This window comes from Buteo buteo, chromosome 21, assembly GCF_964188355.1.
Source record: "Buteo buteo chromosome 21, bButBut1.hap1.1, whole genome shotgun sequence".
Classification (NCBI taxonomy): domain Eukaryota; kingdom Metazoa; phylum Chordata; class Aves; order Accipitriformes; family Accipitridae; genus Buteo; species Buteo buteo.
In genome coordinates this window covers 12,783,170-12,806,324 of record NC_134191.1, presented here as the reverse complement: position 1 = coordinate 12,806,324, position 23,155 = coordinate 12,783,170, and the positions used below count along the sequence as shown (strand labels likewise).

The following is a 23,155-nucleotide window of genomic DNA, read 5'->3' as shown; positions in this document are numbered from 1 at the left end:
ATCAAAGCCCATTACTGACTTCAGGGCCCTATGACTGCAACACAAACGATACTGCAGTTAGGTAACAGATGATCACGCTGGAGTAGCAGGAAGACTGTAACATGACTTGGCTCTAGGATATGTAAGAGAATGGTGGCATGGATGAAGACATACTATTTTTTTGTGATTCTGAGCAACACTGAGAAGTGCACATTCTTCCCAAGTTGCTCCAGCTTTACTGGAATGTCAGTGAGTATTGAGCATGCAGCATTGTTCTGCAAAGGACAAACCACACATAAGATTTTAGGGGTAGTTTCTTTGTAGCATATTTACATTAAGATACAGATGCTGAGAAACAGAAAGCTGGGATTTCCTGAGCTGTGGAGGGAAAGAGAGAGGATGTGGCTGTTTCAGGCCTCAAGCAAAGAATGTCAAAGGAAGAGAACTCAGGAAACATATAAACAGAGTCAGTTCTGAGAAATGGCTTGATTTATCCAAGAAGATTAAAGTTGGTATGATAGAAAGAATTATATACCTCTTCAGCAAGCCCCAAAACACACAGAACTTTATAAATCTTACTTACAGGATTTCTATTATAACCACAGAAGGAGGCCCAAGAAAATAAAATATTGGCAGTGCTAAGGTTTATTATTGTAGAAAGGGCTAAAACTGGAATGAAAGCATATGAAGAGAAGGACAAATCCTGAGGAAATCAGCAGAGCATTATTAACTTCACTTCTGTCAAAGCTCCCCCTGAGTACTTCAATTGGAAAATGAACAGAGTGTCATACATAAAGACAAGCCTCGCAATATGCTCGGCATTACACCCTGTCAACAAAATCTGGAAGCCTGTCTTGAGACTTAAAAAACAACTTGTAGACAGACAACCTTTCTGTCTACATGCTTTTCTAAGCACGGAACACCTCTTAAAAAAAAGATTTGACCTTTCAGATATAAAATAAATACCAGCTGAGCCTCTAACTCTGTTAAGAGTTTAAGGCAGAGGATTAAGAGTAAAATGAATCAGAAATGAAGCTTTTAAATCTTTAACAGTCTAATAAAAAAACCAACTAGTGTGACCTCTTATCACATGTGGTAGGTAAGGAGAGACAAGGGTAGGATGTTAGAAAATGGACTGGAGCCAGAAAATCAGTCTACTGCCATCTCCCTGCAACGTTTAAAGGAGTCAGGAAACTACTCCAATTTCTATATAGGGAGTGAGGACTTTGTCATTACCTTTCTCTCCCCAGGTAAACAGTAAAGTTTGGCATCCTTTTGAGAGATACCATCTCCTCTCCTGCAACATGGACTCCTTCATGCTATAGCAGACTTCTCCTGGGGAAAAGTGACTTAGCAAAAGCAAGGAATAAAATGGACATGATTGGCAATGTTCTGACACGCAGTGAAGCTCGCTCCCCACTCCTTTATCTTCACAGCTGTCACCACGTACCACAGTCCCCTTCTGCACACTTAGTAGCCACACTTCCACGTGTCTGAGCTGTCCCAGGCACAGACAGGACGCCTCAGCCATGAATGCTCCTGACATTGAAGTAAATCCTCTTTGGATATCGGACAGCTGTTCCTCTTTCTACCCTTTGACTCCCCTCTCCTCTCCTTGTGGAAGTAGACTTTGAAAGAATTTGGCTGCTGATGCCAGTGGGGAACTCCCACAAAGGCAATGAAGTTGCATGCAACTTGTTAGTGGGGAAGGAACTTCTGTGTTCTGACCAGAATATCACATTATAAGTGATGTTACATGTGATGAAGCACAGACTTAAAAACTAAGGAACCCACCTTACTCTCTCCCCCACAAATTCCTAAGGATCTCCACCCATTGACCATTATTTTCTGCTGCTGATTTTTTTAAAATCTCTAATATGAAATAATGCAATGATTACTTTAGTGTGTACATAGACTGTTCAAACAAAAATAGACAGGAAAAGAATTACACAACTAAAGACAAATAATTAACTCAACTCCCTTCAAACTTGCCTAAATACCAAGATGCTTCAGGCTACTGGTTAAAACAAATTATCTCTGGATCTTTTATGCAAATATACAAATGTGTAGCTTGTACAATGATACTGATTCACCACATTTGATTTTTATTGTATTTGTGAGGTTAGCTTTCACTCCCATACATATGCAGGTTTTTTGCAACAGCATTCATAATTTCATCTCCAAGGAACAATGCTGGATTGACAGCATTGAAGTCTAATGCCTCTTGTTTAGCCATTTAAAGTCACAGAAGCTGTTGTGCAGCACATCTCCTTCATATCAACCTGCTTAACTCTGTGGGAGGAAGAAAGCAAGCAAGCAAAAGAGTTTCCAGTATTTTGTCCCATTACCCACTGAAATTATAACATCAAGGAAATACATTTGCCACAAAGTTAGGTGCACACTCAGAAAAGCACCTGAGGCAATCAAGTCTGCTGCTGTGAGCTGCATTTATCTGAAAGGAAGAGAAGTGAGGCCCTGTGAAACCCCAGGTTACCTTTTTCTCCTGAGCAGTGAGATTAGGGGTTCTCACGGGTGCATGGGGTATTCCTTTCCTCCGACCTCTGTTTTCAGGCAAAGGGTATAGAGGAAGGCCACGACAGATTTCCTTCAGGCTGGTCATAGCTGCTGAGGAAATACGAGGAGGAAAGGCAAGGGAAACTGGAGAGGTACAAGGAATGGGGAACGAAGGGTACAGGTAAGCAAGATGCTAAGCGATTCAGAAACACCACCACTCTGGGGTGATTTCAAAGAGGACACCCTGTCCTCTGGCTTTTGCAAACAGGCCTGTCAAGCAGAGAGGGCAGGCGACACAGGTGACACACCTCCCCCCTCTGTGCCATGCCATTGGCTCTTCCCTCCTCCCCCAAAATGAATGATTCACAGTTTTGCTGTTTATTCTCTGGGTGCTTTGTCAGCTCGTGCTGTGCTAAGCCACTAGAGCAAACTCAGTCACTTTCCAAATCATCTGATTCCCCCGATGTCCTAGTGAGAGTCACGGTCTGGAGCATGAACCTTGCCTGAGACCTCAAGGATCGTGCATTTACATTTCTATAGTTTAGGAACTAACTAAAAATTATTATTATTCACATCACTGTTCATACACACTGTTCAGCTAAGATGGGCATTCTCTGTTTGGCACCTCTAGGTATGGGCTGTTCCTCAGATCTCAGCAATTTGTCTTCTAGACAACAGCGGTTGCCAATGATAACAGCAAAATTTCCCCCTTAGGTGTTATCTCCTCTTAGCTCACAGGCATGAATGGATTTTAGTAGTATTAACCTGGAAATGTACTCATTAGCACTGGTAGTGGTTTTCTCAAGACAGGCAATAATTGGGAGGAAGAATTAAGGCTTTCAGTTCTAAGTCACTTCTATACCCTACAGTCATCAACAACTAGAAAGTCTTATGGTACTGCCATCCAGACATCACAAGTAAATGAGCATACTTAACTTTGATTTTCCACTCACAGTGCAACATAAACTTTGCTCTCCATTTTGAATTGTTGTTTAAATTATACAGGAGCTTCTTGAACTTTATTACATCCATGGAACTACAACTCATGACCAGGGAATTTTTCCAAATGCCACAGTTTAAGCCTGGTTAAATTAACTGGGAGAAACATTTCAGGTAGGAATGAGCCGAAAACCTGGGAATAAGAAAATACCACATTTTCCCACAAAGGCAGCCATCAACAAACGATGACAACAAAGGACAATTATTAAATGACAGCATCTCATTAATGTCACATTGGCTTTAGATCTAGGACATACTGCACGTCCCCAGCTCCCACAGAAGATGCTTGAGTTGAAAGAACTCAGAACGTCCCAGGGGAGCTGAGCGCACAGCAGACTCAAACCCTCTGAAGGATACTAACTGTCATTTATGGCAGGAGAATTTTGTGTTGTAATTTTACAGTATTTTAGCTGTTTTCAAACAAAAGGCAAAGACAAAAAGGAGAGGAAAAAGCTGCCTTCATATTTTAAAATTTTCTATTGTGTTTTCTCATTAAAAACGTTTTAGAAAGGAAGATAAGGGTAAAGTCAGAAAATTCTACCTCAAAAACAAGCTGAGTAACCCTGCCTTACTCAAAGGGTTCCCCAAAGGGAAATAAATCTTTCCTTATTCTTCTTTGTATGACCCACATTCTGCAAATCCCTCTAAGGTCTGATCCTGCGCACACACCAGCACAAGAACAACCTCGTCTACATTTGGACTTGCGTTGGACCTGCTTCCCTCCCATCAAGCAGAAGTCAATGGTGTTACACTGCTGTGAAAGCTGAAGAAAGAGAGAATGCAGCTGGGGTGGGAGAACTGACTCCCTGAACTAAAATGATTTTGAGGCCCGAGCACTCGCACCCCCTGATCTCTACATGCTGGAGCCTCTCTTGTGTCCCTGGGAGCTTTGTCTCGGAGTTACCCGAGCAAACCCGACTTCAGGGCCATGCCCAGTGTGGCTGGGGCAGGCAGGGGTCCCAGAGCCGACAGCCCAGCTTCTCCGGGAAGTCTCCAGTCCCCTTACTGCCTTGTCCCAGCTCACGTCTGGGATTATGGAAAGAGCCCCCACGCTCCCCGTTCGTTCGCCGTGTGAGCCATGCCTAAACCAAAGCCCACAGCCACCCCGCTCTCCCCACGCCCTGGGGGTGCCTGGGGCCGGGCAGTGTCCCCGGGGGTCCGGGCAGTGTCCCCGGGGGTCCGGGCAGTGCCCCGCTGCGGGGCGGGTGTCGTGTGCCGGGCCGCCTGGCAGAGGGTGCTGCAGGGACAGCAGGCACCGGCCGGGCGGGCTGCGTGGGGACACGCACACGCACGGACACGGACACGCACACGGACACGAACACGCACGCACCGGCTCCTGGAGGAGAAGATGCTGCTGGAAAACAACGCCTGCATCTGAGCGCGACTAGGACCAGCCCAGCCGACGAGGAGGTGCGGAACCGACCCATCCTCCTCCACCCACCCACCCCCAAAAAAACCAACCCCCAAACCAACAACAACAAAAAACCAACAAAAAAAAAAAAATCACGTATAAAGAACAGGAAGAAGATCACATGTTATAATAATCCCCTCTGCAGCCAGACAGGACCAGAGAGGAGAACAGTTAGGACCGAGAGATGTGCTAGAGGCTGAAAGGGAGGCAGAGACAAAACTTGAAGACAACTAACCAGCCCTCGGGGGGGGGGGGGGGGGGAGGAACCCCCCAGCCCTAAGCCTTGCTGCAGCAGGAGGGAGGAAGGCTCCTCCAGCCTCCCCCGCTTCTCCCCCTCTCGCCTGGGCGCTGGGCATTGCACCTCCGCCCCGGGAGAGCAGCCCCCTGCCCGCGCCTGCCCTCCTGCCCCTCCCCGCGAACCGCAGCCCCTAAATCGCAGCCCGAAGCCGCGGTCCAGCAGCAAGGGATTTCCCAGGCAGCGGCACCGGCGAGCTGGCGTTGGGTTTGTTTTTGACTCTTAGCCCCCGGCGCTCGCTGTGTGAAGCAAATCCCTCGGAGGTGGGGGAGAAGTGGCTTCCGTGACAGCGGAGGGAGGAGGGAAATACAAGCAAATACACCAAACCAAAATAAAAAGAGAGAAGAGCCAAGAAAGCACTTGCTTCTCATCATCTCTCGGGGAGAAAAGCCAACTCTGTTCTTCTTATGACCCTCTGCCGCAGGGAGCAAAGGGAAAGAAAGTACTGGGGCAGACCTCCTAACAAAGCAGGGTTCAGGCTGCCCGCACCCCATCGCTACCCCAGTTAGCAGCAGGCTGCGGGAGGTGCGGGGGGCTAGGGGAGGCTGCCGGGGGGACCCAGGCAAAGCCAGCCCGAAGCCGCACCAAAAGCAAGGAGCAGAAATGAAAGTTTCGAAATAGCATCCAAACAAGCGCGAAGCACCGGACCGAGCAGAGCTCCCCGCATCGCATCAGCCCTCGATGGTGCATTCGAGGGGCTGCATCAGGGATGTGAACGTCCCCAGCCCGCTGCATGGAGAGGGGTAAAGACACAGAAAAGCCTTGTTATTTATTTATTTATTGGAAGCGATGTATGGGTGACACCCAGAAGGCATCCGAGCCCTGAAAAAAAACCAAACACCTCTGCACCCAAACGAGAACAAGAAGAATGAGACAGCAGCCTTGACCCCTACACTGAGAGGAAGGTGAGCAGAAAGAAAGAAAGAAAACACAGAAAAGCCATGCAAGCACCAAACCTGTAGATTACTGCAGTTCTTTTTTGCTTCACCGAGGACAGATATTTTACTGACAGCCATGCAGCATAAAGGCATCATGCTGATTGTGTTCTTGGAATATCTTGTTTCTGGCCATGGGGAAGCAGGTAAGCAAAATAAATCAATATTGCCATTCTGAAACAATTTGTCCTAAGTTTATCAAGGGGAAAGAAAATAGAAATGAGATCTGTTTGTTAAAAAAATTTATGTCAACATCTTTATTTTAGATTGGATTTTTACAGAGAATCTGGGTTAGTCAATATATACAAATGCTTCTTATTCCCTGCAATACAGAGCTTTATAGCTCAGTCTTCTCCCAAAGACTTATAACAGGATGTACAGTTTCATACATCCTTAAAAGAATAAAAGTGTATGGTTTTTATGAACGAAGGAAAAGTAAGTAAGAAAGAGGTAGGTGGATTGAGATATGCTGGATATTTGTTTTGAAGATGAAACACTGCCTTCCTAGGCAGGACAAGAGTGAAACGACAACATCCTTGGACAGCATCACTGTAGGAATCTGAATTATTCTCTCTTAACGTAATTTTGCATTGTTAAAAGTCAGAGACACTGTTTAGGAATTACTATTTATCCAAGACAGTCCATTGTTAACATGCAGTGGACAAGATTAAAATAGTGTTAGAGAAAAAATGGATTAGGACAGAAAGAGAAGTTGATTAGTTGTGTGTGTATATGTGGGTGTACAAATAAGCATATATCAAATGATACAGCTGTAATGGTATTTACATAGGGTCCTAAAAATACCTGGATTATGATGGAGACAAATTCCTTAAGGGAAAAGAAGCAAAGCATTAGATTTTTTTCTTCCTGCTCTGGTTTAATATATCTTTAGGTTTAAAAGAGACGAATTACAAAGATCAGGTTATTTTATTAGAAAAATAAAAATAATTATTGATAAAACAACAATACATCCTTGGTGACCTTTCCTTTCAGATACTGGCTTGGGATCTCTCTTTCTGTACAGGAAAGCATATCAGGGGTTTAAATTTCACCTGTGTGCTCAGAGTATTAGGACAGGAACAACACTCTTCATGCAGTGATCTGAAAGCGATTGAAGTGTTCAGCTACCCTGCAAGCTTCAGTAAAGTCAAAGGTAGATCAGGTGGCTTCAGCTCAGATTATTCCCTAGCTAGAACCCTTTTGATAACATAGACATCAGATTTCCATAACTGCAAGAGATATTTTCTTAAATATTGAAAACAGCTCATAAATTTACAGTCCTGTCATATTATCCAGTGACTCATTTGGGAAAAAGGCTGTCTATCACAACATGACAGGGAATGAGTGGAGGAAGGACATGTACCTTAGTCCTCTTAGTGGCTTATCTTGGGCATTCACTAGTTTCACAGGCTAGGACACTCCCTAAGGATATATGTGTTGACACAGAGCAGAGAAAAGATACAGAGATACCTTGTAAAGCTGCTGATACTGTTGCAGAAAGCAGCCTGTTATAAACTAGCCTAAATTTGCTCTGCATCCAATTCACAAAGTCAAAATGAATCTTCAAGGAAATGCAGCCCACGGCTGACTGCTTGGAAAGTGAATTTGGGGGGAGGGAGTGTGTTCTGTGTGGACCTAAACACACTCAGGATAATGGTGTAGGACACAGTGAATAACAGCAAAATAACTGGATATTGAAGGTGATGACACTAAGGATTCAATGTCACTTTAAATAAATCTACACTGCTTGGTCAAAAGGTTGCACAAATCATCAGTGTGTGGAAGCACAAGGGTTACCTGTTCATTTTTAATCCTTTTTTTTTTTTTTTCCTTGAAGCAACACAAAAATCTTGAATTAACATTGAATCTTTATGGGTCCTGTTACAGGCAGGGTCAGTACTGCTCAGACTAAGGTTAGTTTGGACAATGCTTAGCCCATCTGTCTAAAATGATTTGGAAGTCTCAGCCTTTTCCTGAGCAGAGAGGTGTACAGGGAAGTATGTTTTTGACATGTTTTATTACCCTATACAGTAAACTCCCTTATCAGCCCTATTGAGCCCTCCTGGTCAGAAGTGAAACAAATTGATGGGACAGTTGCATGGGGAGTACATGAAGTATGATATTTGCCGGGAGTACAATATTTGCCTTCTGCCATCTCTGTGCAGAGAAGACGGTCTGGGTTGTCAAGATTGGCTCCTTAGTTCTTTAAATATAATGCCAGGGGAAAAGAAAAACCCACCTTAGTGGTTAGGCTGGAGGAGTCAGCTAGGTTTTATACTGTGAGATGTGACACTTGGGTGATCCTTCCCCTAGTCTTATGCAGGTGGAGGGCGTTATTCCCCTCAAATAACCTCTGCATTGGTCCGAAAACTCCTGCATATTGGGCCAGTGGATGGGACTGACAACAGCTTGGGCTCTTGCTTCAGCCCCAGCCAGCCCCGGAGCTCCCCCGGGGAGCAATGCCCGGGCCAGCTCTCCTCCCGATGGCAGCCCTCCAAAAGGGGGCGTGATGTGGTCAAAAATGGCCATTTCTGGCACCAAGCTTAAAATCAGTTGCAGGACCTGATGATTAGCAGGGTTTGGTTTCCTCTGGTCTGGGGTCATTCAGCTCATCTGCAAAGGAGGCTGTAGGCGTCGGAACTCACCGTTGCTCCAGAAGGGACGCGGGCAGGCGGACTGCAACTGGCCACGATGGAGGAGAGCCCAGACCTGGGATCTTATTCTTCTGTCCGTGCCTCAGGTCACGGAGGCAGCTTGATTTCGTAGCATACTCAGAACTTCGCCTCTGGGGTATTTATGAAGGCTGGCTCATTAGCTCCAGTTATCAGGGCTATTTTAGTGCAGAAATACATCAGGCTACTCATAAATGAATGAAAACTTGCCAAACTTATTTGCATGTTGGCCCCAGACAAACCAAACGGTTGTATAGCACTTCTGCTGTAACCAGCATTAAGGGGTGAAGTTCTAGGTCTGATTGATAAAAACTTGAGCAACTCATGTCCCCATAGCTTTAAAAGAACATTTAAAAGTTTTTGGTTATTAAGAAAAAAGTTAAACAGATATAGAACAAGTGAAATCCAGGTTGGACATACATGCTGAAACAGCTTCATCAAAAACATAGCAGAAGGTGCCCAAGGGTTTTAGTGTTTACATGTTGCTCAGAACTGTGAAATTTGCTCTCCTGTCTCACTGTAGGAGACTTGAACATGCAAAATCATAGATTTGCATACGGAAAAGAAAAAAAAATCCAATTCAAATCACTCAGAAAATATTAGGCATCTTTCCAGTCACATCAGCAGGCTTTGACTGAGTTGCCATATGACTTTTCTTCTGTTGAGTATCCAAAGGAGGGTGAAAAAAAACCCTAAAAAAAATTGAACCTGTTTTTAGTTAATGTCTACAATGTTCTGCTGCATTACAAGGCTCTGAGGTAAAAGATCTCTGTTTGAAATGGTGTCCCAGGAATATTGATAGTATGACCTCCCTTGAACTGTGTGATTCCCTAATCATCAGATAACACCATTGTTATAACACGTGCCGGGCATGTGTCATTGACCTGCCGCTTTGTGACACAGGTCTGAGGGACCAGAAAACAAACAAATAAATTCATCATACCATTTATGGATCCAATCCCTCCTCCATGGAGTAAAAGCTAATCAACTTCATAATAACATGCAGTGCTCATGTGCAATCAAACTGTTTATTTCTTTATGAATTATTCAATGAGTCCTCCTGGCAGTTGGGCTAAGTTGTTTGTTCGCCTGGCTGCTGTTTCTCTTCTGCAGCATTCCCCCCTCACTGTCCAGATTCAACATTTCATGTTGTTTCCACAGAATCAGTGAGTGACGGACAGGCTGCACTATCCTTGTGGCCAAGCAATGTTCTGCCAATTGATTTCTTTAAATGCAAAGCTTTTAATCGACTGCAGATTTTGTTTTCCAATCTCTCTCCTTCTCTCAAGCTCCCTTCTGCTAATTTGCACTTTGTTCTTCTCCCATTTTCCTAATGACACAGCAGTTCAGACAGGAACTCTTTATTGATGTTGCTGCATTAGCAGGCAGAGCAGATAAACATTCTTGTGACTGTTGTTCAGGAGAACAACCATGTTTTACTTCCTTTTCCAGGTTCAGATAAAAACAGCTGAAAAACTCAATACAAGACTAATAGCCCATTTATCGGAAATACAAAAAGCAGCCATTCCCTTAAAAAAATGTTTCCTTTTTTACTTTCTCACATTCTTGTCTGCAAAGCTTCCCGTACATAACTCCTTAAATTTAGAACTCCATCATCCCATTTACTCTGTGAAAACTTCAGTGCTGTGATCCATCAATAGAGATGGACTTTCTTTTAATTACATGGTATATTTATCCATAATCCAATAGCATTTGTGACATGGACCCATTCTTACTCAAAACTAAGTAACTTGACTCTTAGTCAGAGCTAATGGTTGTTCAAAGCTCAGTTGTAAGACCAGTCCCACTTAAATTCTCTGGAGGCAAAGATGACACCTTTCTGCAGCACTGAGCAAAACCAGTTAATAACCAATCTACTTTCAACACAGAAATTGCTGTGCTTTCCTTATTTCCAGTAATTTGTACCAAAGAGCTTGGACACTAACATGAACCTATATGCTACTTGCAAAGACATTCTTGAGGAATGCAATTGCAGCTCATTATATTTTTGCTGACCTGCAAGGATAGATTTATCTTTATTTCAAGAATTCTGCGTGACTCAATGAAATTCATCCTCCTAAGCACACAAAAATTTGGAATTTCAGGTGCTCTGCAAAAAGGAGGAAGCTCTGAACAACTTTTGTGGAAACCCAAGTCCTTTCTCAGGACGAAAAGACTCAGAGAAATTGCAAGGAACCTCTCAGATAAAATCTCTGTAGGTCTTGGTGTTCCCCTGTAACTGTACCAGGCTCAGATGGAGTAAAAAGTTCATAACCAGAAAGAAAATACATTGAAATCATCATCAAGCAGTCAGGATGATGTGAAGGCTTGGTGAAGGATCTCCAGTAGTGCTAAGAATCACCTGCTCAGTTGAAGTTGGGGAGCAACAAACAGAACTGATAGATCCAAACATCCCCATCTTCTCTCCTTTCCTCTCCAGCTGACTTCTGCAACTCCTCCTCTCTCATGAAAACTCATCTCTGTGCTGGCACAGGGAGTGGTGGTGGGACTGAGGAGTGGCAGCTTTCATTCCTTTGACCCAATGACTATCAGGTGCACATGTAATTCAGGCACTGCTGCCCTCTAAGCTCTGCCAGTCTCCTAGGACTTCACTGGGATACTAAAAAAAAATCTTGGCCGGCCCATTCCAGGCACTGGTGGAAGATAACCTCCACCAGGAGGAAACCTACTGTATCTCCAGACACCCCCTCTTTCCTTGAAGCTGCTGCTACAATGACTGTAAGGCAAACACACAGTAAGTCCAAGTTCCTTTGAAGGTGGCTTCCACCTGTCTCTAAGAGTAGTCAAGAGCATTTTTGGAGGCTCTGCTTCTTTGTTATCTGAAGTTTAAGACTACCTTATGCTGTATGTAAGTTAAAATGTCACCATTGGTCAATAGGATTCAGTGGACACACAGCAACTTCGTTCTGTGTCCTAATCCTGGGAAGCAAAAGGCATGAGGTGTTTTCCAAAACAATGTCCATCTCTGACCTTTCTCTTCTGGCCTGTGCAGAAATGTTCACCAAGGAACTAAGGACAGAAGCAACTAGGAGGCAAAACTGTGCATGCTGGACACATTTCTTCACCTTAAACATTCCTTTTGTAATGAGGGACATCAGTTTCATCCAACTACATTACGATTTGAGTATTTTTATAAGGCTGACTTAGAGAGTCTTTTTTTGACCTAACTTGATTTTAAAACTAGTTTTGCCTGAGGAAAGGCTGAATAAAAGCCAAGTAGGGTTTTAAAATTTGACCTAGAATGTTGAACTAATAGCTGACCTTTGAACTGCTCCTAGATTACCCAGGGTTTACGGTCATCCTATGTTTCATTGGAAGGGTCATTTCCTGTAGGACTTACATCCAGTCATCTGACTTGTGACCTCTTGGATTAGATTTATGACCTTGCAAGGTCAGTCTTTAACTCCTAGACTGTTAAGTTGCAAAGAGGACATTGTAAGTCATTAGAAGAGCAGTTTTCTCCAGTATGGTAACAAGGTTTTGGAATGACCTTTAATTCCAGTGTCACAAGACAATACTGATTTCCAAACAATATTAAGACTTTGTAGTTATCCCTACCTTTTCTTAATTTAAAAATAAGTAGATATATACACTGAAGATTTCAAAAATTTGCCAGTATTTGCAAACTTAGCAAACAGAATATAGTCACCTACCTCCATGTCAAGGTATTTAAACAAAAGAGAGACTTGATTTTCAGCTCTGCTAAGTACCAACAACTCCAGCTGATCTCAACAGGAGCAGTAGAAACTCAGCACCCCTCAGAATTATGCCAGTAATGCATAACTATAGAAAGACATGCTTTCTTTATGTGTTTGTACATGTAATTATTGTCTGTAATTTGTTGGGCAGGAATCATCTCTTTTCTTAACGTATCTACAGTGTATTGTACAGTTTGACTTTGATTTCTGATAACAATGAAAATAAATTCATTTAATAGATTCAGTCCTCACATACAGAGCTTTACTAGACTGAAAGTAAGAAAACACAAGATTTCTGTGGTGAAACACAAAATTCAATAGGCCAACGCAACTGCATTTTCAATAGAAATCAAAGTTAAGCACCATAAGCATGAGTTTTCTAAAGACCTCAGTTTCTGAGTTAGGCACCAAAACCAAGGACGAGATTTATTGAGGAACTCCCTCCAAACTTTGTGTGAAAAGATGAAGTAGCTCTCCATAGAAGGAGTCCTCTTGGATGTCAATCCCCAGATGAGGACTCCAAACATTTGCATGGTCATCTGTGTTACAGCCTGAGAACTATTTGAGAAATTCTATTTAGTTGTGTTTCTTTTGCTTGTCTTTCAGATCCCATGAGGCTACAAGCCTTCCGCTGTAATGGCCGTTCTTGCAACCCTCCGGTGGGAAACCTTGCAACAGGGAGGACACCAGTCACTCTCACCACGTGTGGCCAGAACAGTACAGAACTGTACTGCTTCTACCCAGACCAGAATCTCCTCCATCAGGTCTCCCATGGCTGTGGGCAGCCTCGCTGCACCAAATGCAATGCCAACCAGCCTGATAACTCCCATCTCCCTGCTGACATGACAGACGATTTTTTTGCAAACCCCATCTCCTGGTGGCAGTCTGCCCAAGGAGTACACAGGGAAGAAATCAGACTGGACTTTGAAACAGAATTCTACCTGACTCATGTCATTGCTGTGTTCAAGTCACCTCGCCCAGCTGCGATGGTGTTGGAAAGATCCCAGGACTATGGGCAGACTTGGAGGCCCTACAAGTATTTCTCTGTCAACTGTACAGCAACTTTTGGGCTCCAGGACGATATTATTGAGGAAGGCTCCATGTGCACTTCCAGGTATTCTGATGCAGTGCCCTGCACCAGAGGAGAGGTAAGCAATAACTGAGGTTTGGAATAAGTGTAATGTCAAACAGCTGAAGACTGGCTGAAAATCAGAGAGTATGTGCTCAAAGAGATACTGTGCATATAAATAAGAAAGGCAGCCCATCCCCAAACGTTTCATGTTAATAAAGGGGAAGAAGAACAGAAATTATATATCCATGAAAATGAATGAAAATGCTTTAACAAATTTCTTTCAGTAGAGTGGCACAGGATAGGATTAACATTGCCTAATTTTACTTTGCAGATGCCAATAACTGAACTAGAATTCCAACAAAATAGATGTAGGGAAATACACATTTATAGACTCTGATTTATCCAAACTGTTTTCCTGCTTTAGGATGACATGAACTGCATGGTCTTTCTTTTTCTTCTCCATATAAAAAGTCCTAGCTGATTGGATGACTTTTAAATACATCCTTCCCTTAAGTTTAATGTAACTTTTCTTGCTGGGAGTGACAGTGCTGACTGTATCAAGCCATAGGCTCCAGAAAGGAAACCATTTAGGAACAGGAAGTGGAAGTGAGCAGCCAGGTTTCACTATTCAAAACTGGGAAAAGGCCCTCCCTTAGTATGAATATTCTGATGTGCTATTAAATATATGCAGAAGGCTTTCCTTTAAAATAAATGTACAATTGCTCAGATAAATTCCTCTGACAAGAACATTAACGACTGCTTAGTAATCGGGTACTTAGTCCAGTTATAACCCTTTTCATTCATCAATCCTGAAACAGTTTAGATGGGAAAGATGGTAAGTATCATTGGTATCATTCTGTAGAGGAGACATAAAGGCACAAAGGGAGATCATGAGACATGCTATAGTCACAACAGAGGCTGGAGTCCTTTCACTTCCTTCTCTCTTCCTTAGAGAAGTCACAATCCTCTTGGTTTCCCTGTCTGGAAGTGATCAGACAGGTTTGGCAGTAATACTTTGCTGCAAATTAAGCTCAGGTGTGAGGTGAATGGTCCAGATAGGCTTCAAAAAACACAGTGGTTTCAGCAGTGCACTTCAAAATGCACTTGAGAAGAAAGAAACTAGTGTACTATATCTGAGACAGGGAAACAGCAGTAAGGAGAGACTGAGTTCATCTTTGTGCAACAGGCTGGGAAATATCTCTGCATGTTAGAAATATGGAGCAGATCATCTGACTACTAAACTGTCTTGTTCCTGAAGTAGTAATTCTGCTGGTCAGTTATCATGACACACTTAAGTCAACTACATCCAAATGTCTTCAGCAGGGAGATTACAATTTGCCACGTCAATACAGACTCTAGGCAACTAATAGAATTTTCCACTCTTGTGTGCCTTCCAATCAAAAATCTGGAAGTACTTTGCAAAATCCATTTAATGATCTTCAGTACACATATAAGGGTCCTGTTGCCATTTCACAGATGGGAAAAGAGCAGCACAGAAAGGTGAAGTGTTTTGTGGTAAAACAGGACAATTCTGGTTGTGTAAGGAACAGAATACAGGATCTGAGGCAGATGCCTTGGCCTTAAATGCAAAACAACTCTTCCTTCTCTAGTACAGTATCCCCTGTTGCCCTGCACTATGTTGGCTTTTGTGCTTACTTAACCTTGGGGAATATCATTAAGACCATGTGTTGCTGCTACAACAAATCTGAGAAGTGGATGGCAGAAAATCAAATAATAAAACACTCATCCAACACAAGCCTTTGTGATTACAAGTGTCAAAATGATTCTGTCAACTTGGGCAGCAACTACACTGAAGTGAATATGTGTATGCTTAATCAATCTACACTGTGGTAGTAGATGTTAGAAAACAATAGTAATAGTAAGAACAGTCATATATTTACAGGTCATACCCTTGCAGATCCCAAATACTTTCATGAACTGTTACATGAATTGAATACATACAGAGGTCACTTCCTCTGCGGGACAGAGAGCTGAAGCTTTAAAACAGCACACAGGAGTCTGTATGGCAACTTAACAGAGAACAAGACAAATACTGTTTCACAGCACATTAACCCAAAAGGATTCTGAAGTTCTGGACAGACTTTACAGAGACCTCTTAATCAATCCATGAAATGCCACTATGGCAAGGGTGCAAAAGCATCAGGCTTTTCAGGTCAAGCAATATGACACAGCAGATTCTTTTGTGAATGAAAATAAAGGAAGGCAGAGTGTAGTTATTTAAAGTGATACCTGATCACATTTGCCTGAGTGACATTGCTACTCTTACTACAAGTCTCACAGTAGCTTTGCCTATGCATCTCAGAACTGCAATTTTACACCTTATTTTAAAGATGTCACAAATGTCACCAGGGCATCCCCTCAAGCACTGACTCACAACTGACTTGGAAGGAAGCTGACTGAATCCCCACCACTACTTTCTGCAGTGTTCTCTGCTTCTTTTTCACCTCCACTCTGACCTATCCAATTACTGATTCTGGCTAAGCCTTGGATTGCTGAGGAGCTCACATCACAAGCTGACATTTCCGAAATGATCAAAACCATTCCAACTTAAATGCTAATTAATGCTCTGAGATAAATGCCAGTTTTCTCTACTGAGGGGCTTGAAGTCATTTCCACTGCGTGACACTCAGGATTTTCTCAGGCGTTGTCCTGTTCACTTGAAGAAGAGATACAAATTCCTTTTTAACAGGGCACAAAAGGAATCAAAAAAAGAGAGATGGCTTACTAAGAACACTTAGGCTTAAAACCCATGTGGGACACATCATGAAACAAGACTTCAGGTCAACTGGCTTCCAGAACTGAGAATGTAGGTGTGAAAGGAGAGGGTGGTAGAGCTCCAGTAATTTATATGCATCTATAAACTGAGATACATCTCCCTGAGTCAGCATGCTCTGGTGGTCCTCCAAGACCACTGAAAGAGGTTTTACCTGGGAGCATGACAGGAAACTTGGCAGAAGAGAAACTTTTAGGAGACTAGAATGGAAGCAAAAGACATTTGGCTGAGTGATGTGACAATGTCACAACAGAACATAATGTATCACTAAGTTAAGATGTATCCCTTGTCTCTTGTAGATTATCCCTTATCTTTCACCTCTGACAGGGTCACACATCTCCATTCTGTCTCATATAAGGTACAGCTGAGACAGAAGGTGTCATGCATTGGGGAACAAGTCCTGCAGAAATACAAGATTACTTCCTAATATCTCTTTTGCAGTTTTCTTTTACTCCAGCATTTACTAAATCCCTTACTCCTGTTCAGATCCAGAGTGCTTCTGCAGCTAGAATCTATCTATTGGAGATCCTAGGTCTCCCTGTCTTAATTCTTCTGGCAGTAAACTTGCTCTATTGATGATTTCTGGTCTAGGAGGCAGAGCAATTTATTCACTGCCAATTGCCTACACATCATTTGCTTCATGTGAAGCACCACAAAATCAACACCTAACTTTCTATGCTTATAAACACTTCTGAGTGAAAATCCTCCACTAGCATGTCTTAAGTCCTGACTGGCCTGTTAAGTACCCTATGTTCTGGCTCTTGACTTCTATCACTATAAGAAATTATTTATTAAATGGGAAACAAGTGCTTCTAATCTATATCTTATTCTTAAGGGAGAACATTCTTAACTATTCTTCAGGGAGAATAGTTACTGCCTATCTGCTTATCATCTTCAGTACGCCAAACTCCAACACAACATCATGAACTTAAAACAGACCCACCTTTTTAAGGTCTGTTTATCTACTGTAAGTGCATCTACAGGCAGTGCTTGCATGGAGTCTTATGCATCAACTGAGACCTTTTTTACCTACTTGTCTATCCATCTGTTTTTCTAATCTAAAAACACTTTACTATATAGTCATGGAGCCTAAAATGAGCCTTCAGGTCAGCTAATGTAAATCAAAACTCTGGCCCAAATAAAAGGAGAAATTACCACAATGTTGCATGAGACATTAGTGTGACTTACAGTTCAAACATCGTATGGGGGAAACAGGGACTGAAATGTTTCAACCTGCATCCTGACAGCACGTGCACTCAAGGATCTGAGAGATTAAGAGCACGTTTTTAATAAACTGGAATATCGGGAAATGAAAACAAATGTTCTCCTCCATCGAAGATGATGTTTGCATGAACGGAAAACATTAGCATGCAAAGCAGGGTAGAACACTGACCTGCTTATAACCATCAGACCCAAAAGGAGACCCTTCCCCTATTGGGTCTAGCTAGTGGAAGGGAGTTTTGAATCAAAGGCTGGTTCATTTATGTGAGTGTCTGTGTGACAGATGACACCAATGAAGTGTGATATAATAAACCCATTACTGGAATTCACTGGGGGCTGGAAGAATTGTGTATGCCTGAATTAAGTAACTGGTTTCTATGGCAACATGTTAAGTGTGCCTTGCGCAGAAGACCTGTTCATTCTCCGTTTTGTATCCTGTGGTGACCTCTTTAGGGACAGAAGTCCCCAGCAGTGCCTTTTGTCAAAGATGAGTGGACTCGCTTTGTAGCTAAAAGACTTTTAATCACTCTTCTAAACACACTCTGTGAATGCCAGATCAAGACCTGTTGTGATGGGCTGCAGTTCTGTCTGCTTCAAAAGCCACCAGGTTGTTCAGACAGAAGCCACAGTCAACCTTATGGAAGGCCTTTTCTTCTGCACTGACACTGAAGACCTCTGCTGCCTTTCTCCATCTACAGGGACTCCCTGAGCAACAGTTATGGCAGAGGGGGACCGCTTGCACACAGACACCAAACCAGGCCAGGGACAGGGCTCTGTGTGGAATGTATGTGATTCTGTTCCAAGGACCTACATTTTTTGCTGCGTTTTCTTAGGCTTTTCTCATACTGTATTCATGCCAAACCTTTTGATAAACAAAGGAGGATCCCCTGCACACACACACACCTCATTAAGTGGCAATATCAATAATTCAAGACGTCACCACTAAGGCTTCAGTGGCTTCTTAAAGGTCTGATCTCATATGGCAGTGGGGTCACTGAAAAGAAACATGCTCAGCACATCACAAGGTTGAATTCCTAGTAGCTAAGATGCAAGGGCAGGGTCTTGCACTGCAGTGAATTGTCCAACAGTCATCAGGACTGGCCTCTCAAAGTTGCATGATGGTCAGGTTATTCTGACTTCTATCCGGAAAGGATTCCAGGAGGGATTAGTCACTAGTGAATGTAAGTGCCCAAATGTTATGACTAGGGCCGTCTGTTCAGCGTTTCATTTAACTTGAACTGTAGAGGAGATAGAATGCAGAGGCAATTTGAGAGGAAGCAGTTAACACCAGCAGTGTAAACAAGCAGATAGCACTGCCAGGCCCTGCTTCCCTGGAGGAAGAATTAGGGGGCTCAACGATTTGTCTCTGAATGGAATTTGAACTGATGAGACCAGTCCAGCATTCCCGTCCCTGGCAAGTGAACTTCAGGAGGGCACCAAGTGTCCTATTCTAACCTGGTTTGTAATGAGCCATTTCAGAGACAGCTGAAATCTTATAAACCAGCCAGAAAGACACAGTAGATTTCTTTTGAGCATTGCTTCTGCATTTCCTGAACATACAATGCAGCAGGTATCAAATGAATTTTTCTGCTCACCCTGTTTTATAAAACTTCAGTGGAGTTGCAGCCATAACTTTTTTCCAAGTCTCAACTGTGAAAAAATTCTTGTCTAAAATGCTATGAATTTTAGAGATTAAGGTTTGTAATTTTCAAACTCCAGGCAAAAGAACACTTAACTGTTTGCTCCACAGTTGTCCACACATAGCTGTCAAGGTGAGACTACACACTTAGCTAAGTCTGTTCAAGTATAAGATTTCAGCCAAGACCTAGAGATATAAGTGGCTTCACTTATAAAAGAAGTGGAATGGATGCTATCCCATGAGAATACAGCTTGGTTGACATTGGTTGGCACTGATGGTGATGGGTTGGTTTAACTTTCCCTGACAATTCAGCAGAGTGAAATGAGTCTCCTCGTTCTCAAACCAGTTCCCAGTTAGGCTGTCTGCATCACAGAACATCTCGTGCCGCCCTTTGCCATTTCAGAGCAAGTATCATTCCTCATAATGAAAAAGGACGCTGCACTTTGTGGCAGCATAGAAATGTTCTCACATCCCCACATAAGGTGGTGCTATGTAGAATGGAAGGACTTTTGTCCATTCCCTGTGTACAGACTGCAAGCTGAAGGGTTTTGTGCCTGATAGTCTAGATTTTGTACTCCAGCTACATTACCTGGCTTGGTAGAAGATGCTGCTTCTCCCTGCAAACCTTGCCTCTCTACACAGACATAGAGATTTACACCTGAGGATAACCTGAACCTACAGAATACATTTTGTTTGAGGAAGAGAAAAAGTCTGCATGGCTCTTCATATTTGTCTGCCTCTAACTTGAATTGTGCAGTCTTTCCCCATCATCATATTGGCAGCAATGCCTAAATATTAATATTAATGCCACACTGACTGGATTACTGGAATAACCTCAAAGCAAATGCAAATTGAAGTGACATTGACCCTTTCTGTTTTGAAAAACACAGAATGAATTCAAGATGCCACTGTCTTGGTAGTAGTTGAATTTACCCAGATCAGAGAAATTTAAAAAATCAAATGCACAATTATTTCTTTAACAAACTGTCATAACCTATAATGGCACCTAAGTTTTATTCTCTGGAAAGACAGAAAAACAGTGGATCTTGACTAAAAAACACTATTCCAGGAATCGTCAGAATGGGCCTTCTAATAGCTAAGAGAATACTTAGAATTTCTTGTACACTGAACAGGATTTCAAAACAGGAAAAAGACTACTTAGTAAAGATTACCACAAGACGGAAGAATTATAGTCAAGGGGCTCCATCAAATAAATCAGAGGATATTTGCCACTGGGTAGGAAAAATTCTGAGACAATTGTTTACTATTCCTTTAAGAACAAAATCAACTCACATGAAAATCTCTTAATGAAGAGGATTTAGGTCTGATGAGAGTTTTTACTGCAGCTTCCTTCTGATGGGCCTAGTATAAGCACACAGACATTTCTGATCTCATTAACCTGATTGTGTGCAACATGATCAACATAGCTTAAGGATGATTTGTAATACCAAATTCTTGTTCTGCACAAGGATCTTCTTTTGTAGGAGGCCATGCATTGGCACTGCCCGCCATTTATGACTCATATTCCTTGACCTTAGGCTATGAGCTTGCAAGGGGGAACCTTTGTTGTGTCCATATCTTTTCTGACTAATACTGGCTGGAAGATCAGGTTAAGAAAACAGAATTATCTGCATCAAGAATGGAGAAGTAAAACATATGGCAAGAAATCAAAAATCTGAGACACTGTCTCTGGAATGAAGATGATCTCTTGACTGGCAATAAAACATCACCCCCTGTGAAGCTGTGCCAACTTGTGTATAGCAAAACCAGTCCTCTAACAGTGGCTACCTTTTTTAGCTATGCACACTTACAGCATTCTCCAAACTTCCTTGTTCTTAGAAAGGTCAGGAGAGGACAGGTTAGTGACCATCTTTTTGAGGCGCAGCTGACTGACTTTGGAAAATGAGAATGACAAATATGCGCTTGATAGCAGATATGCAGATAAGCATGAATGTCCTACTCAGCATTCAGCTCCAGTGTCAGCTCCTGATTATAAGGGAAACTCAGGATCTAGGATGTATTTCCACCAAGGGTTGAGACTACAGAGGTGCTGAATACCTCAGCTTCCATCCAATTCAATGGAAGCAGAAAGATTTCTAGAGTGTCCCTTAGCAGACTTAATCACCATTAGATTTTCTTTTGCAGCTGTGCATAAGCTACTTTTATGAAAGCTGCACACTGATGTTTAGAGAAACGACTGGGAGATTTCAGAGCAGTCTGTTACAGCAAAAAAAGAACGGAGCTTCCATGGAGCTTAATACCAGATAGACATTTAATTAGATGAGAAATAGCTTTACAGTAAACATCATGGGAAGCTCTTTTCAGAGCTTGCATCTTAATTATAAGAACACACTTCTTTTTCCTTACACTCTCTTCATGTCTTTTACATTAATATAATGGAAAAACTGCAAATTTGCACAGTATGTCTGGGAAATGAAAAATGAACCATATTTCTGCCTTTCTGCAAAAGGCAGAAGTAAAATGTCTACCTGTATAGAACGAATCTGCTGCATAGGCTTCAGAAACACAAACCTTGTGAACTAAAAAAAAAAAGGAACAAATAACACAGTGAAAAGACAGAGTGTCTCTTCCCACAGCTCATGACTCTGGGATTTCACTAATACTTAGATCCATTTCTAACCTGATCTTTAAAACATTTATGCAGAAATGGTTAAGACAGCCAAACTCTTTTCTTTTACCTATTATTATTAAAATTGCATGTATTGAACATCCATCTCTAGGGATTCTCAGAGAATTTTACAGATATAAATTTATTAATCTTCCTCCCATTCCATGAAGTACTTGAATACCTGTATCCTATTCTTAAAAAAATGTAAGCAGGACATACAACAGACTTCTCCTGTTCCTACTGAATTCACTGGCAATCCAGAACAGCATAAGGCTTAAGTTACTTGCTGAACATTATACTAAACTGCACTGGGGCTTTGAACAAATAGTCACATTCCCAACCCTGTATTTTGGTCAGTGACATCTCTTCCTTTTTTACAGAAATAAAATTCTTCCATGTACTGAATAAAATTATCAACCCATATATACAACCACCACCAATCTGTCTCCTAATTTAGGATTCATTTTTTTCTTAGGGAACCATAAACCTAAATACATTCATTTAAAACATAATCATGTATTTTTAGTACAGAAAAAAGTTTAGTGGTTTGGGTTTGGCTTTTTTTTTAGGTAAATCATGCATTTATGGAAAAATAATGCATGTAAGGCATGTAAGGTGAGATACCAGATCTGTTTTAAACATTCATCCCACTCCACAATTATTTGAATCAATATACATAGTAGACTAATAATGTAACTTCTGGATTGTAACATATTGCTCTTGACAGTAGGGCAACACATATGTTAAGGAAGTCTAATGACTGGTACTTTAATGTGAGAAGAAACACCCAATCAAATATTAAAAATTAGCAAAGAGATGGTGATTACATTATACTCTTCCTTGTGCTCAAGGGTTTTAACCACCAATATTTCAAGGAGAATGGGTCCTCCAGAAGGGAAGAGAGAGGAAAATTCCATTTTCTGGTTTTATGCAGATATGAACTAATGCTGTTGAACTGATTTAAATATGAAATAAAACTGTGCTACCTCTGTGCAAAATGCATCTCACCTGAACCTACTTATATAGGCACAACGCATCTGCTTTGACTCTGCTGATACAAAATGTCTTTGTTTAATAAGTATGTCTTCAATATCTTCAATTTTTACAAAGTTAAGGAAGGAAATTCCTTAGTGGTTGTTGACTCCAAGAACATAGAAACGCCACTCCCAAAAGACTTCACTAGTGTTATGTCACCTAAATCAGATCTTTAACACTTAACAAGTCTTGCCTTTGGAGAGATAAGGACAAACAGATCCAGTCTCACCACGGAGCGTAT

At 42.0% G+C, this 23,155-nt stretch overlaps 2 protein-coding genes across 4 annotated transcripts in view; one reads left to right on the top strand and one right to left on the bottom strand.

Annotated features, from left to right (window-relative positions):
• Window positions 1-23,155, bottom strand: part of UROC1 (urocanate hydratase 1) — a 117,534-nt gene that overhangs the window by 41,333 nt on the left and 53,046 nt on the right. The window contains exon 1 of one of the 3 annotated variants that reach the window (XM_075052651.1): window positions 2,474-2,728. The exons of the other annotated variants lie outside the window; for them this stretch is intronic. Within the exon in view, the coding sequence (XP_074908752.1) occupies window positions 2,474-2,599 (126 nt within the window). The 5' untranslated portion in view covers window positions 2,600-2,728. Of the gene's footprint in view, window positions 1-2,473; window positions 2,729-23,155 lie in introns of those variants that run through there. 3 annotated transcript variants of the gene reach the window in all.
• LOC142042582 (netrin-4-like) overlaps window positions 4,892-23,155 on the top strand; it is a 56,355-nt gene continuing 38,091 nt past the window's right edge. The window contains exons 1-2 of the mRNA XM_075052654.1: window positions 4,892-6,279; window positions 13,131-13,672. Of these exons, the coding sequence (XP_074908755.1) occupies window positions 6,213-6,279; window positions 13,131-13,672 (609 nt within the window). The 5' untranslated portion in view covers window positions 4,892-6,212. The remainder of the gene's footprint in view (window positions 6,280-13,130; window positions 13,673-23,155) is intronic.